We start from the raw sequence: 18,050 nt of genomic DNA, 5'->3' as shown, positions 1-18,050 counted from the left end.
TGCATGTTGTCTCCCCCAATAGACTTTGAGCTCCTTGCAGGTGGGGAACTTTCTTTTCATCCCCAAGTACTTAGCACAGTGTTTAATAAATGATTATTACTTCATTTGACCAGCCCTAATCTATTATTCTTTCTACTATGACAATGTAGTCTTGCTTTTTAAATTTATTTTCAGAAATATCAACTATGGTGGAAATCAAGCCATTTTTCTTGTTAATTCATGGATCCACGAAAGAAAAGCTAATACTTTCACAAAGGAAAATGAACCGAAAGACAAACAAATAAACTCTATAGTGCTCAATTATCATACCCTTTCCACCACTACACAGCTTGTGTTAACACAAAGTATATTCATTCATTCATCATCCATTCAATAGATTCTTCTCTCTTTATAACAACAGAAAGAATGTGGTTCTAAGATTTAGCCTAATTCAGGCCTGAATTATCTTCATACAAACTAAACAATATTCTTCAGTAAGAATATTGCATGCTCTCATGGTCAGGACACGACCATTGAAGCTCTATTCTTTATGCTTTGTCAAAGACTGTAACTCTACTTTTCCACCTGTAAAATAGCACATTGGGAGATCTCTATAAGACTATTCACTCAAAGGGAAATTTACTATACATTAAGCTCACCTTGGACCCTAAGCAATAAGGGCTCATTACTAAGGATCTAAAAAAATCTCATAAGTTATAAAGTATTACCCGAGTGTACCACAAGACCAGTTTTTCTCCAAAAATCTAATATGTAGATTAATACCTTTCACTTACTAAGCGGATGTTCGAGGAGAACTTGTGAAACAAAGGTACAGAAAGCATGATGAGGACACCTGTAGACACCCACATCACCAGTTTTCTAACTAGGACTAGGAATTATAGTAACTGAACTAGACCATAGAGTTAGAGTGAAGGAGAGGCAATGAAAAGCTTAAGACTTCACTATGTAAATTGCTCATGAAACTAGACATAGGGGATGGGAATTGAGGACAACCAGTTAACATTTATTTGAATTCCCACTGTATACAGTGCTGAACCAGGATGGTATCAACTAAATGACACCCATGTGAGTAGGCGTCATATCAGTTCTTTCAGAATTGACATAAAATTGCTTTGCAATATTCAAATGCAAAATTCTTTAGAGAAAGCATTAAAATTATAATTTTAAAGATTTTCAAAAGTCTCCGTGCTTTAGAATGGAACATGCACAAAATCACATTATGAACCCCCATCAAATGACACGTGTATGTCATCGAAAAATGATAAGAGTTTTCATTCAATTTAATTCAATAAATACCTCTTAAGTACCTTCTGTGAGCTAGGTGGAGGGAATACAAAAATAAAAAGTGATATAGTCCCTGTCCTCAGAGAACTTACATTCTATACAGAGTGGATGCAATAGGTACATAGATAAATAGAATACAAGGTAGGGAGGGATACAAGCGAAAGAGAGATCCAGAAAAAGTTTTCTGAGATCATTGGAGGAGGCATAAACACTTTCTGCTAAGAATCAGGGAAAGATTCATAGAGATAGCTGTATCTGAGGTGAGGATCATATGAAAGGCTTTTATAGGGACCACATGATTTAGGGTTTGATGACACCATAGAGGTCTAGGAATATTTGATTACTCATCATAGATGAGAAAATTGAAAACCAGAGAGGTTAATGTGATTTGCCCCAGTTTACCATTGTAGTAAATAATAGAGCTAAAATTTATAGTCTTTGACCCTAAGTCTGCGTTCAAATGTTACTAATGTTACTAGCTTCTTCTCACATCTAAACCGCAAGCGTACTCCAAGGGATGTAAGGTGTGGGGTGCAGAGGAACTAGGGAAAAACAGGAGAAAGTCCAAGTTTCACAGACTGGTAGTAACTATTTCTTCTTTTTTCCTATGCTGGTTAATGATGAATCCCTAGAAAGACAGACATGCACATACACATACACACACCCATACACGGAGTTATATAGGTAGGTGACATAGTGGATAGACACCTGGGTTTGAGGTTAAGAAAACATGAATTTGAATCCTGCTTCAGACGCTTGCTATATGACCCTGGACTAGTCACTTAATCGCTGCCTGCCTCAGTTTCCTCATCTGTAAAATGGGCATAATAATAGCCCCTACTCCCCAGTGCTGTTGTGAGGATCAGATTATATGAAAATCGTATTATACATATGGCATATGTAAAACATTACATATATATATATATATATATAAAATATATGGAATATTATTATATGTGAAGCATATTATACATATGAATCATATGTAAAGCACTTCAAAAAGTATATACTACTACATAAATACTAGATATATATATATGCATATGTAAGGGCAGTTAGGTGACACAGTGGATAGAGTACTGGGCCTGGAGTCAAGAAGACTCATCTTCATGAGTTCAAATCTGACCTGAGACATTTACTAGCCATGTGACCCTGGGCAAGCCACTTAACCCTGTTTGCCTCAGTTTCCTCATCTGTAAAATGAGCTAGAGAAGGAAATGGCAAACCAATCCAGTATCTTTGCCAAGAAAACCCCAGATGGGGTCACAAAAAGTCAGACACAACCAAAACAACTGAACAACAAATGTGTATATGTATACATATGTATACACACACACACACAGAGTCTATATATATATTCTTCATGTGGGAAGGTTTATTTCCTCTGTCTCCCTTTTCTTTTGTTTCTTAGTACAGTACCCAATAAATAAAAGAGGAACTAGTCCTGGGGAAATAGGAAATCCAGTTAGCTATTAAATATACTTACAGGTTTTATTAGGTGATGTGAAAGAAAGTCAGCTAATGGCTATATCAGCAATTTCATGACATTTCCAGTAAAATATCATAAATCCTTTAACCCAAGGTTAATGGAGTAGCACCTGCTTATGCCTCCATTGCAAAACCTGTCAGGATATTTAATTGAAAGCCCTGTAATTCCCTTACTTGCTTGTAAAACATTTGCCCTAGGCTTAAGATAAAGGAGCTTAATCTGTGTACTTGTAAGTTTCAATGAAGGGGAAAAAAAAAAGTAGAAACAGAAACCAAAAAAAATTTTAAAACCTTCTCTTTGTCATTGTGATCAAGTGAATAGTGGGAAACTAAAAAAAAAAAAGATTCCATATGAACTCATTCATATTTTTACCTTTTGCTCTTGTATTCTGGATTCAATTTAATTCAGTTCAAGAACATTAAGTACCTACTGTCCTATGCTATGTTCTGAGGACACAAAGAGAAAACTAAGAATTCCCAGCTGGGCATCCAGGTGTTGGCCTTACTACCAAAATTTATAGGAAGGCTAGTAGCCTTCTCCATCCAGAAGCAATGTATCAGCAAATGATCTCAGCACCTTCTTAGCAAGAATAATTAGTTTCAATAGGAAGATATCAGAGGGTGTCCTTCCAGTGATCGCATCCTAATCCCTCAGCACCCAGTAATAGCCTTCCAGTGTCCTGGGAACCTGCCCACAGAGAACGGGGGCCCAATAGTTCTTTCTCTTCCCTTCTACCGCCCCTCTCCCCACCTCCTCGCCAAAGCTGTGTATTTTAGCGTCTCCTCATACTCAAATAAATTTGTTATTCAAAGAAAAAAAGTTTTAGGCCATGCTTCATGCTACTTTCCCAAGGTCCAGCTGCCAAAATAGCTAGCTACAGTTCTGCCTGCTTTGAGTAGTTTGCATCCTCCAGAGAAACATAACATGTGCAGAAGTACACACAAAGTATACACAAATGAACATGATGTAATTTCACTAGAGAAAGTAAACTAATCATGAAGGAAACCAGGAAAGGCTTCATATATGAGGTAACACCTGAGCTATGCTTTGAAGGAAGAAGAGGAATTTGGGGATTACTTAAAAAAAAGTCACCAAAAAACAAAAATTGAAAAAACAAAACAAAATAAAATAAAATAAAGATCATATTAAAAGGGGGCAACTAGGTGGCACAGTGGATTGAGCACCAGCCTTGGAGTCAGAAGGTTCTGAGTTCAAATCCGGCCTCAGACACGTAACACTTATTAGCTGTGTGACCCTGGGCAAGTCACTTAACCCTGATCGCCTCACCCAAAAAACAAAAACAAAAACATCAAGATCACATTAAAAAAAAACAACACAGAATGACTTAGGCAGAGATGCAGAAGTGAGAGATGGACTGTCATGTATGGGGAGTAATAATTATGGCTAGCATTTACATAGCAGCTACTATGTGCCAGGCACTGTGCTAAGTGCTAGGGATACAAAGAAAGGCAAAAACAAACAAACAAAACCTATTCTCACGTGGCTGTTTCTATAAAAACTGTTTGTACTCATTCAAAATTAGAAGATTATGTTCTCTTGAGTATAGAATGGTAATAAAACACGTTTCAGTATGTATCTAACAACAAGAGTTACAAAAAAGCCACACACAACATTTTTTATTTTGGAAATTGGGGTGAAGTGACTTGCCCAGAGTCACACAGCTAGTAAGTGTCAAGTGTTTAGTCTGAGGCCAGATTTGAACTCAGGTCCTCCTGACTTCAGGGCTGGTGTTCTATCTACTGTGCCATCTAGCTGCCCCCACACACAACTTTCTGCTCATACTTGATAGTGAAGCTGAGGATTTTATCTACATAGTTAGATACAAATTGGAATATAAAAAGATATCTGATAATAAAAAGCAATACAGAACTGTAACTCATACAAGATAATGAGGAGAATTTGAATAAATCAAAGAAGAGACTATTATTTAGGATTTAATTTCTAGTGTGGACTTAATGCCTAAGGCCATAGTACTGTAATAAAATATTTTTAAAATTAAAGAATAACACGAGGTGATAAACATCAGTCACACCAGTGTGACTTCCTGACTGATGTCAGCATTGACTGACATCGATGATGTCAGTGTAGTGATCTGCGGCCTCCATGCCACATGCAACTTTAACGAGACAGTGAACATGGCAACTATTATTTGCTTCCCCTCCTATACATACACACACACACACACACACACACACACACACACACACACACACACGCATGTGCCAGAGACCTCACGTTAGCTAGTGACCTAGAAAGAACTGACTAGGGCACTGAAATTGGCTAAGTAGTTTATCCCTCATCTCTGATTTTCTGAGGCCCATTTTTTCCCCTACTACTTCCACAGGGCTATTATTATGTAAAAAGATATTTTTTCCTTTTAATATCTTTTCTGATCTTTTGAGAGCTAGTAGGACATTGCCAAATAGTCCAAAAGTTCATCTTCTTTTGTCTGATAATCGAATTAGGCTATCATCAAAAAGCAGAAGCAGAGGAAAAAGCCTGATTACAGGCCCAAAGTTGGGTAATGCTATGCATAAAACGACAAAACTCTGCATCGAAGGTTCCATTTTTTTAAAGTTCAGATCCCTCATGTGATTCTTGTGGACACAGCCCTATTTAATCTATGTAATAACCACAGTGGAGAATCAGATACTAATGATTTCAAGACTTTGAGCACCACTCTATTGTACTACACAATCATTACCACATAGAATTCTACTGTGTTAGGAGCTATTTTTTTCTGAGGAAGGAAAAATGAATTAAAAAGGTCTGCTCTACAGATGTCTTCTTTGAAAGAGGAGAAATATAATATAGAAAAAAGAAAGCTGGCTTTGGTGTCAAAGATCCTAGACCTTGGTTTGAAGCCCAGCTCGGGCACTAATTATGTCTATTTGGCTTTGGGAAGTCACTCCACTGTTCTGGGCCTCAGTTTCCTTATCCGTAAAAGGAAAGGATTGGGCTATAAGACTTTTAAGGACTCTTCTAGCTCTAAATCTATGACAGTATGTGGTTCTTCAAAAACAAAACAAAACAAAACAAAACAAAACCCAGCCAGCCACATGTGGTGTATAAAGTGCTGGACTTGCAATCAGGATGATGTGAGTTAAAAAACCCGATTCAGACACTTACTAGCTATGTGCCTGAACAAGTCACTTTACTTTTGCCTACCTCACTTTCCTCAACTGTAAATTGGGGATAATAATAACATCTACCTCCCAGGGTTATTGTCAGGATTAAATGAAATATAAACTTATAGCACTATCTAAGTATTAGCTATTATTTTTAGGAAATCTCTTTCTGAATTAAAATAACCGATATTATAGCTATTTCTCAGAGGAAGTCAGCAGAGTCCAAATTTTAGCATTCTTACTTAACATCGTTTAAAATTTATCTACAAAAAGTCCTTTCCCATTCCCCTTAATTTTAGTGCCTTCCCTCTGAGATTACTCCAAAATTAGCCTGTATATATTCTTGGGCAGGTGGTTGGCACAGTGGATAGAGTACCAGGCTTGGCGTCAGGAAGACTCCTCCCTGAGTGCATATCTGGTCTCAGAGATTTACTAGCTGTGTAACCCTGGGCAGGTCACTTAGCCTTTTTCGCCTTAGTTTTCTGTAAAATGAGCTGGAGAAGGAAATGGCAAACCACTTCAGCATCTTTGCCAAGAAAACCCCAAATGGGCTCATGAGCTGGACACAACTGAACAACAATATATTCCTGTTGGTACATTATCGTTTACATGTTGGCCCTCCCTTGAGAGTAGGTACTTTCTCTGTACCCCCATCATTTAGTACAGTGCCTAGAACCTAGACAAGGGTGGGAACCTGTGGCCTCAAGGCCACATGTGGCCCTCCAGGTCCTCAAGTGTGGCCCTTTGACTAAATCCAAACTTCACAGAATAAATAAATCCTTAATAAAAGGATTTCTTTTGTAAAACTCAGACTCAGCTGAAAGGCTGCACCCAAGGACCCAGAAGGCCACATGTGGCCTTGAGGTTGCAGGTTCGTCACCCCTGCCAGATATTTAATAAATGCTTGTCAATTTGACTATCAATAATGAAGACCCTTGGTTTTACATTTATCTATCAATCAAACAATGAAGAATGTCTTATAGCCAGAAATGCCAGTGGGATCATTGTAACACAGCCTGGATTCCTGTTTGCTGTTGTTTTGTCTCTGTGCTGTGTTAAGTTTCTAATTATTTTAAGCAAAACACAACAGGGCGATAAAGGATATTGCAACAGAAGGGGCTTATCTCTTAACCTTCTATGACAAAGAAAGATTCTGAAAGATGAAACTTAGAACCTCAAAGCTTACCAGAAGGGAAAATTTCTGTTTTGCAAACAAGGCAGACCTCTACCGTACAAAGACGTTATTACACAACTTGTGGTATTAAGGGACTGAAAAGAAAGTCAATTAATTTAGCTTTTATTGCATGGGGTCTAGGGGTGGGGAACCTGCAGCCTCAAGGCCACATGTGGCCTTCTAGGTCCTTGGGTGTGTCCTTCTGACTGAGTCCAAGTTTTACAGAACAAATCCTTTTGTTAAGGGGCTTTGTTCTGTGAAGTTTGGATTCAGTCAAAGGGCCACACTTGAGGACCTAGAGGGCCACATGTGGCCTTGAGGCTGCAGGTTCCTTACCCCTGCATCAAGGGAATTCAAAAGCTTGCCCTGCTGTTTACGTTTGGACCAGTAAGTGACAAGATCAAAGAAGAAATCACCCTTACATGCAGCCCATCCAAAGAACACATGAACTCATACCAGCATGGAAAAAAAAGCAGCCCCCTCTGTTTTTTCTTACCTCCACTGGTGTAGCTAATTTTGTCTCAGGAAAGGTCAATCCATGTCTGCCCTGTTAAAGTTGAAAGTTATAGGTAAATACCTTTAAACTATAGATCATGATATAATGTCATGGACCGCTTACTGAAAAAATGGAAGAGAGTACTTACCAGGCCACTACGTCTGGTGTTTCTAAACAAAAAAAATCTCCACATGTTTTCAAATAATGTGGAGAGTTTCTCTCAACTGTTCACACGAACCCTTCAGTTCAAATGAAATGAAAGGAACTTGCCGACTTTGATGCAACTTTTAAGATCAACCAAAGGAAGTGATGAATGCTTGTAGCACCGGCCTCAAAACTCAACCGAAAAACAAGGTGCCTTATTTAACTTTCAATCAGCAAAATGTGTTAATGATCACCTCGTTTTATCAATTATAGGTCTGAATTAATGTTTCCCTATGAAGAAGGGAAATGTCTTAGCCTACTATTAATTATATGGATATTAGGAGATATAGTTACAACAGAAAGGAAAGCATTTCAAATTATCTGTAAGTATTCTAACGGTCTACTAATGACATTCTATTCATTCCACTCACTCAAACTTAGAAACCAATAAAATGCGACTTGAAATTGTACAGGTCCAGAAGTAGATTGTTCATTCTCCTCTTCCCTTCCCATGCCTCTTTTGGTAATTCCATTCTACACTAGCATCTCCACCAAAGGAGAAATGAAACTTGGATAGGTAATTTTTTTTTTGATGTTCTAATTGGACTATATGATTTCTAAGCCTCCTACCAGCTTTAAAATCCTATCATTCTATGAATTCACAAGGTTGAGGCTATAATATGGTTTTTGATTTATCTTTTAGTTTATGTATCCATGCAATAAAAAATAAGTTCTCTGAGTATAAAAATAATCTAACCTAAGTCCTAGGTGGCACAGTGGGTAGAGAGCTGGGCCTGGAGTCATGAAGAATTATCTTCCTGAGTTCAAATCTTGCCTCAGACACTTACTATGTGATTCTAGGCAAATCACTTAATTCTGTTTGCCTCAGTTTCCTCCTCTATAAAATGAGCAGGAGAAGGAAACAACAAGCCACTCCAGTATCTTTGCCAAGAAAATCCCAAATGGGATCACAAAGAGTCTGACGCAACTGAAAAAATGACTGAACAAAAGTCCTAAAAGCCCTCCAAATCCATTTATTTAGGGATTAAACTTGTCGTTTCTGTTATTACCTACGGCCTTTACTTCTCCAACATCTCCCTCCTGCTTCCTGTATTTTGTTTATTTCCTGTTATACCTCCATGCTCTCTCCTGCTATCACAGATAGCAGGAATCAATTGTGTTACCTGGCTTTGGACCCCGCTCACCACCTGATATGATTATGGGAGAAAAAGAGTCCAGGGCTTTTGCGTCTGAGACATGATCTCAGATGAATGAGTGAATTAATGAAAGGAAGGAAGGAAGGAAGAAAAGGACAGAGGGAGACAGAGAAACAGGGAGGGACCAGAGGAAGAAAAAGCATCAAGTATTTATTATTTCCCAGGCGCTGAACTAAGTCCAGCTGGTATAAACACAAAAAGATAAATAGTTCTAGACCTCAAGGAGATTACAGTCGGATGTGGAAGGGAGGGAACAGGCGTTTATTAAACACCTACTATGCGCTAGGCACTATGCTAGGTGCTTTTTACAAACATCTCATTTGTCTTTGTACCAAGGGAAGTAGTTGCTATTATTATCCCCATTTTACAGATAAGGAAACTGAGGCAGACATAAGTGAAGTGACTTTCCGAGGAACGCACAGCTAGTAAGTATCTAAGGCCATAGTTGAGCTCATCTCCTGACTCCAGGCCCAGAACTTAATCCACTGCGCCACCTAGCTGCCTCCTAGCCTCCTCTTTAGGATGGAAGGAAATAACACACAAACAAAGGAGTGGTTGCCAGGGAAGAGGGAACTGGTTTGTATAGGGTAATCATTTGACACTCCCCTTTGAAAAGCAAGGTGCTACCAATGTTCTTGAGGATTATTTTTTTCATGATTTTTATGAAGCTATTTGTGACCTAATATAAGCTCGCTTCCGAGATGCCTTCCCCTGTTTAACACTGATAATTTCCTTGCTTTGTGGCCCTTCACAAGCGGCGTACAGTTTGTCCACAGGGATTGTGTGTGGATTTTTTTCTAAGCTGATGCTATATGTTGACTGTTATGACCCAGTTCACGGTTTTAGGCGCTACTGAAGTATGAATTGCTAACTACAGAAGTAAAGCTAAGCAATGGATCAAGCTAGTACTATTATCATTGTTGTTGCTGCTATAGCTGTTGGTTTTTTTTTTTCCTATTGAAACTGCAAATACACCCCCTACTCCATTTTGGAAAACTCTTTCCTAAATGAAAGAAATGTCCGAATTAAGTATGGCTTATTTAATATTTTCTTGCTTGCATGTTAATAGTTACTTCTGAAGTATAACCACTTGTTGCCTCATAAGTTTGCATGCCAAAAGTTCAAAAGTTTTCTTTTTTTCTTCCCTTTTAACTTCTGCAAAAGGCTATCCCCACCCCCAAGATAACAGTAGCTTCTGTCAAGGTCACCCTCTAGATATTTTTTGGTAGCCCAATTGAGCAGACATCTTCAGATAGCACTACTTTTTTAGTGTAATTTATTATATATCATCTTTAGATTAATTATGAGAATCCATACATTATAGGTTTCCTACCAGACAATAGATACCCTACCTATATCTGGGGCCACAGAAGGTCTTAAGTATTTTCCAAGGCTGTGTTGACTCAACGACTAATCATGACTAAGAAAAAAGATTGTCGCATAAAAAAAAAATTGTCTACAAACTCAGCCACATGCTCCCTCTTGAATTTCCAAGAACACTTGAAGATCAGGTGCTTTACTAATAAGGAATGACGTCAGAGGTAAAGTTTTTTCTATGTATAAGAGCCATCCCTCCTCAAATCACATTCCACATATATACATATATATGCATATGTAAATATATATGTTTGTATAGGACATCAAAAAAGCCTTAGCACATTTTTAAGCATTTGCATGTGTGCATATATCAAACATTCAATAATTTATATCCTTTAATAAACCTTGTGAGTAGTAGATATGAGGTTTTTTTTCACCTTTTAGTAGTACAAAGATAATATTTATCACATGACTACACATTTAGAGGGAATTTTGCTGCTAAATGTTAGAGAATAGGAGAAACAGTCTGATACCTTTTCCATTTCTTAGAACCCTATGAACCTAGTACATAGAATATCTTTGAACTTCTCTTGTTTTCCCAATGGGATTTTAAGCTCCTTAACTATAGGGACTCCATTTTCTATGTTTTGGGACAACCATTAAACATGCAGTAAGCAAATGAGAACTTCAAAGATGCTACACAGATGGGTTGTTTTCCTTCATTCTCGAAGAGGACCAAAGTGACATCACTATGTTGGAGTCAAGGTACAGTGTGCCCAACTATGGCTGATCAGACTAATATGAGCTCAGAATGCAGGTCAGGCACAAATAGTCTATGTGCACATTTGGAGTAGAGATGTCTCTAAATCTGTGCATCTCATGTTTCTTTTGAGCTACTGCAATTCTGCTTCCACATAAAGCACAATGCCTTCTTTGATGTGGGGCAGTCCTTTGCCAGCATCTCCCATGTCATACAATGAGTAAGGGTATATTGGTACTTCGTTTTCCTCTAGAAGCTTGCCTCTTATCGGGTCCTTAGGAGAGGGTGATGGGATGAATCATGAATCCCATGTAATCAATCAACAAACATTTATTATGTGCCTTCTATGTTCCAGGCACTGTGTTAGGTATTGAAAATATAAAGACAAAAATGAAACTGTCCCTGCTCTCAAAGAGCATTCCATTTGGGGTGACAACTTATCAGAAAATACAAAATATGTGTGTGATGCCCTTCCCTCTAACCCCCAGAATGCACAGATATTCTCTACCTTTCCAAGACGGGAAATCTCTCCACTCTGGAAGTTCATTCCATCCCTGCACTTCTCACATTGCAAGTATTATCCACCCCAGCAGCCTCTTTCCTCTGGTATTTTACAGATCAAGAAAATGAAGCTGAGAGTTTAAGTGATTCCCCCATAGTGGTATAGGCATACAAGGAGAGCTACATAAGTGACACAGCCCAGAGTCCTGTTTTCTCCCTTTCTTCTCTGATTCTTCTCAGGGCAAATCCCAACCCAGAGCTGGTGGATGTGGAGATGGATGGAAGCATTGATTTCTCTTCTTCTAATTCCTCACACCACCTTCCTTCTCTTCCTTTGTCAATATGACAGAAAGAAGTTAGATCTTTAGGGCTGCTTATTATTCAGAGTCAATTCTTCAAACCAAGGCTTCTTGGGAAAAGGGAGAGGGAGCAGCAGTCTAGCAGCTTAAGGAAGACAGAGAAGGGTATTTGTGGGGATTTTGGATTGGGGGTGAGAAAAGTACCTGTAGAAAGGGGAGCAGAAACAGCCCACTATAAGGGAGAAAAATCAACATCTATAAATGATTTCTTTGTGTATTGCTATGAAAGACACAGAGGGGATCTAGCAGGATTATTCATGTTTATTCTAGAGAAAAATGAGTAAAATATAAATGACAGTTAAAGAATCAGTTATATGACAATGGAGAAAGTAAGAGCCATCCAGTTGTGAATTTTAAGCCTGACTGATCAGACTTTCTTTAGTCAATTCTTTGTATTAATCATTATTTTGATTTTTTAATACTGCAAAAGTTCCAGTTCAATTATGCTACAAAACAAAACAATTTTGCCACAATTAATAGGTCACTATTCACTCTCTCTACAAAAAGCTCGAAATTCTTGGGAAAATTTTTTTTTTAATTCACAAAAGATGACTAGCTACTGATGTAGGGCACTAGTTCAAATTAAGTATTTTGAGCTCATAGACCTTGCTATAGAAATGTGACCTACCATCTCTCTCAGCTTGATAGGGAGATATCAACTATCACATTTCTTATGGAAGTTTAATTGAAATAAATGTCTCCTCATTGGGCTGATTAATTTATTTCAATTAAACTTCCATAAGAAATGTGATAGTTGATATTTTGTGCTATATAGCTTTGAATTATGGAATATTACAATCCTTGAGGAATCAGTGTTATGCTGCTATTATTTGTCCTTCTTTTTCTAAGAGGACCTGTGACATTACAGGTGATGTCTTGACTCATATATGAATTGGATTTAAGCGAGACAGAGTTGCACAGAATCGTCAGCCTTGCTCTCTCTTCCAGGGTCATCGAAGTCCAGTGGCAGAATAAAAGTCAACACAACTGGTGGTGAGCCAAGATGCAGTGGGTGACCTTGGCATATCTGATGTCTGACCAAGCTCTAAACATGCCACAGCACCTGCTTCAGCTGCATTCATGGGGGTAGGAACATATTGTTCTCATCTGCTCATTCTGCCAGGGGAAGTCTTCACATGCTTGGGGTAGACATCCCCCTAACTCATTGACCTGTTCGAAGCCTGTTGGTTACCCTCAACCTGGTTGTTTACCTCTCCTTCTGAGAAGGTTTTACCAGAACATGGGCACTGTTTGTGCTACAGCTTCTGGGAGCCACAGGTAAGAGTGAGCCACTGAACCACCTACCCGTTCATAGATTAACCTTTACTTATCTTGAAAAGAACACCACCAATTTAGAAACTATGTATGAAGGGAAACTTTAATAAGCACTCAAATAAATATGTAAAACAGACTAATGGTAAGATAGGGATGTCTTTCTCCCTTAATACTCAGAATCTGGGTGGTGAGGCAATGTTGTACAGCAGAAAGATTAGTGGGTTTGAAATCAGATAAAGTAGGTATGAATTCCAATGTTGCTATTTTCTTTATTGTGTGATCTTAGAGAAGTCATTTTGATCTAGACCTCAGTTTCCTCATTTTTGAAGTAAGATGGACTAGTTCGATTTACACAGACCATTCACACTAAAATCCTCCAGTTTTCTGACTATTTTAATTCTGTTATTATTCTCCAGCCCGAACTGTTACTGTAAGCCACTAGATGTCACTAGAGTACCAACAAAATAAAAAAAATTTCATCTCATTTCTCTGTATTACTTTCTCATTTAGCTATTTGCTGAATTTAATTTTTCTTGAACTTAACTGAAATTAAATGGGTTTCTGCCATTATTTGTGGAGAGCTTGCCTTCCCACTGCACCCACAGTGATCATGTTTTCATTTCCAAGTTTAGTTAAGACTTCCCATCTTAATTACCACAATTTGTATATACTCTAAGACTCCTTTTCACTGTCCCTTTCTTTTCCCCATTGATGACAGAGTGGAAGGTCAGACTCATAAGAGTCTTTCATAGATCAACAGGTGGCTATATCCCTGTGATGACACAACAGTGTAAGACCAGGGGTGCCTTCCAAAACACCCTCCAGTAAGAGTCGAACCAAATAAAAAAATAATTGGGAAATATTCAACGAAATAAATAAAAATATAATAAAACACAGATAACATTACATTTTAAATTAAGTCAATGTATGTACATAAGAGATCCTTGTGTACAGTTTGGCAATTCCCATTTTTATCTTAATTTGATATTACTGGTGTAGAGAATAGTTCCAGTGGAAGTCAGTCTGAGGGTCTGCCAGAAACTCAGCCTATTTCTGGAGGGACAGCTGTTTCAAATTCCTTTAGAGTACCAGAGAAAGCAGGCCAGACAACACTATGCCATTTCCTTCTCTAGCTCATTTTACAGATGAGGCACATAGCCAAAGAAGGTTAAATGACTTGCCCAGGGTCACACAACTTGTAAGTGTCTGAGGAAGAGCAATCTTCCTGACTCCAGGCCCAGCACTCTACCCACTGTGCCACCTAGAAGTTCTTGTTTTAGCTATTATTATTTCAAAAATACTTTTAAAGTGATGAGTCAGTCTGAGAATCATTTTTATATCAGAGATAGAACCTTGGTTATATCTAAATAGCCTTATCATAGACTTAACTCTTCCTGGAAGTTAAACCTCCTTCATAAAGGGGGGTACCAAGAATGACCACAATTTATCAAATTCTCAGGGGAGGAAAACACAGATACAATATGCTGTTCCTCCAGATACTTTTTCCTTTGTTAGCACACTGGGGAAGACACGTAGAGGCATGTCCACTTAAAAAAAACAACAAAAAACACAACTTCCCAGGGAAACCTAAACATTGAAACAATGCCTTTTCCTAGTCCCAGAGATTCATCTATGTTTAATTTTCACCCCTAAAACAACCCAATTTACCTAAAAGCAATAAGGAGAATATAGCTGGCTACAACTTAAAGGTAGCAAAGCTGCAGCCAGCCAGAGTATCCAAAATAAAGTAATAATGGCTTTTACTTCTTCCTTAAACTTCCTACTGGAGTGACAGCAAAATTGCTCACAATTTCAACTGGTCCCTCTATCTCTCTGAAATTTCTATCACTACAATACTAACAAATGGCGCCAGGATTGCAATACGCAACAGAAAACAATAGGACTGCAAGCAAAAGGAGAAAACTCTGCCCAACCATCCTAGAAGGGACCAGTGGCTAGAAATACTGCAGCGACAGATGGCGCATACCCTCCCCAGGTGATGTTTGTAAGGATACACAGATCCAACTAAACATGGCAACAGCACCAAGGCTGGGCAAAGGAAGGCTGATAATTAGATCTGAAACTTGGATATTTTCACCGATCAATTAATCAACAAATATTTTAGTGTCTACAAAATGCAAGGCACTGTGCTAGGTGTTTGTTCAATGCCAAATTTTTCCAAAAAGGACTTTGAAAAGTATAATCAAATTATTGATTATATACATATACTTTATTCATAAGAAATGTATAATTCCTTAGTGGCTTCCCCCATGTTGCCCAACATATTTCCAAATCACTTCCTGAATTCAATTAGTGTGTGCTCAGGTGATACAAAGTATTTATCTAAACAAGTATGATGATGAAGGTTAACTTCCGATACTAAAAAAAAAAAACCCTCAAATAACGTGTATGCCAAAGGCAACTACGAATGAATTAGGAGTTATCCAAGCATTCTTTCTTTGTATTAGTGTAGCTATTTGAATGTTGATTATATCTATATTTTAAAAATTACATTCTATACATGGGTGTTACCAAAAAAAAAAAAAAAGAAAGAAAAATAATGATATTTGTTAGGGTGTGCTCAAGACCCAACCTTGCAAGGTACATGGATGGGATATCTTCAGTGGTAAATGTGTGTGTGTATCTGTGCAAGCAAAACTAGACAAATAGTATGTACTAGTTGACTGATAACTCCAGATCCTCAAGGAAACAATCTTAAGGACATATAAGAGAGACTTGAAACATTATATAGAAAAGTGGTATTAAATTGGTCGGCCTGAAAGTACATGGTATACAGAAATTTGACCCCAAAGCTATTAAAAAGAATTTAATATGTCCAGAAGCTGTTTCTACCAGGGGAACAATACAGAGAAAAAGGGGTAGAGACTACAAAATCACACTTGTAGAAGAATGGGTGGGGTGGGGAGGGGAAGAACAAGCAAGTATTATATTAGTGGACTTCCTTGCACGAAGAAATGGTGGGGGTTGGGGCTGGGGAGGGTGACTATGTAACTGAGAAAGGGCAGGTCATGGGGAGAGGACTAGATGAGGAAGTAACCCATATCTGTTTAATGATAGCTAGCATTTACATAGCACTTTGCATTTTGTGAAGCATTTTACATATGTCATTTCATTTAATCCTCATAACAACCCTGTTAGGAAGATACCATTACTATCTCCGTTTTACAAATGAGGAAACTGAGGTTGAGAAAGATTAAGAAATTTGCCCAGAATCCCATTGTAAGTGTCTGGGGCAGAATTCAATCCAGCTCTTCCTGAGTGCTCTATCCACTGCTTATGTCTAATCCACAATATGACATTCCAAAAGAATTAAGAAAGTTGGGCTGGGCAAAAGATAAAAATAGTTGATATTGAAGCATTGTGGAAAAAGAGATATACTCATACATTGTTGGTAGAGCTGTGAGTTATTACATCATTCTGGAAAGCACCTTGAAATTATGCAAATAAAGTGACTAAAATGCTATACTCTTTGAGTCAGAGATTCTACTGCTGGAAATATATTTCGAGGAGCTAATTTACCAAAAAAAAGAAAGTCTCCAGATATACAATAGATATAGATTAGATATAGAAGAAGATAGAGGTAGAGCTAGACAGAGATAAAGAAATATTAGTACTTTTTATGACAGCAAAAGCGTGATAACAAAGTTTGGTGGTTGTCTTTTGTTTTCAAAGAGGACCATAATGACTTCACTATGTTAGAGTCAAGGTACAGTGTGTCCAATTGCGGCTGCTCAGACCAATAGGAGCTCAGAATGCTCTACCACAAGTTAGGCACAAACAGTCCATATGAACATTTGGGGTGGATTCTCTAAATTTGGGCATCTTGTATTTCTCACAGAGCTCACAGACCACAATACCTTCTATGGTGAGGGCATGCCATACAGGGTGGTCCTGTGCCAGTGTTTCCCATGTCATGCAATCAATTCCAAAGTTCTTCAGAGAGACCTTGAGAGTGTCCTTGCATCACTTTTTCTGACCACTATGTGAGCACTTGCCCTCTGTGAGTTCTCCATAAAACAGTCTTTTAGACGAGGGTACATTTGATCAACGTGGCCAGCCTATCGGAGTTGCATTCTCTGCAGTAGAGTTTGAACATTTACCAGTCTAGTTTGACAAAGGACCTCAGTGTCCAGTACCTTATCTTGCCAGGCGATCTTCAGAATCCTGGTATGGCACTGGTACACTGTCCAGGTTTCACAGGCATGCAACAATGAGGTCAGCACAATGGCTCTATAGACCTTCAGTTTGGGTGGGCAGTCTAATACCTTTTCTCTCCCACACTTTCCTTCAGATCCTCCCAAACACTGAGCTAGTTCTAGCAGACAAAGCAACAAAGTAGATGCTCATTGATTGGAGAATGGCTAAACGAACTGTGATACATGAATGTAATAGAATATTTCTCTGCAGTAAGAAACAAGCATGGGGCAGCCAGTTGGCACAGTGGATAGAGCAACTGGTCCTGGAGTCAGGAGGATCTGAGTTCAAATCCAGCCTCAAACACTTACTAGCTATGTAACCCTGTCAGACACTTACTAGCCATGTGACCCTGGGCAAGTCACTTAACTCTGATTGCTTAAGGAAGGAAAGAAGAAAGAAAGGAAAAGAAAGAATATGATGAATACAGAGAAGCATGAATTTACATGAACTGATGCAAAATGATGTAAGCAGAACCAGAAAAACAATGTACACAATGACTATGACAATATAAATAGAAAGAACAATAACAACAAAAGTATAAAAACTAAATATTTTGAAATTATAAAAACCAAGCCTCACTACAAAGAGACATGAGAAAATACCTCTCCTTCCCCATTTGCAGATAGGGTCCTTGGATGTGGAACATTTTATTAAATATCAGATTTTT

General features: G+C 38.2%; 1 protein-coding gene across 2 annotated transcripts in view; it reads right to left on the bottom strand.

Moving 5' to 3' along the window:
* The window catches only part of RPS6KA2 (ribosomal protein S6 kinase A2), a 547,475-nt gene that overhangs the window by 460,243 nt on the left and 69,182 nt on the right, over positions 1 to 18,050 (bottom strand). Inside the window, exons 1-2 of one of the 2 annotated variants that reach the window (XM_078155048.1) lie at positions 7,741 to 7,830; positions 7,593 to 7,643 (exon numbers count right to left, since the gene is read on the bottom strand). The exons of the other annotated variant lie outside the window; for it this stretch is intronic. Of the exons in view, the coding sequence (XP_078011174.1) occupies positions 7,593 to 7,643; positions 7,741 to 7,785 (96 nt within the window). The 5' untranslated portion in view covers positions 7,786 to 7,830. Of the gene's footprint in view, positions 1 to 7,592; positions 7,644 to 7,740; positions 7,831 to 18,050 lie in introns of those variants that run through there. 2 annotated transcript variants of the gene reach the window in all.

Source organism: Phascolarctos cinereus, unplaced genomic scaffold, assembly GCF_003287225.1.
Source record: "Phascolarctos cinereus isolate Bilbo 61053 unplaced genomic scaffold, phaCin_HiC Scaffold_5;HRSCAF=322, whole genome shotgun sequence".
NCBI classification, from domain to species: Eukaryota; Metazoa; Chordata; class Mammalia; order Diprotodontia; family Phascolarctidae; genus Phascolarctos; species Phascolarctos cinereus.
The sequence above is the reverse complement of the archived record's forward strand: the minus strand, read 5'-3'. Positions and strand labels throughout refer to the sequence as shown.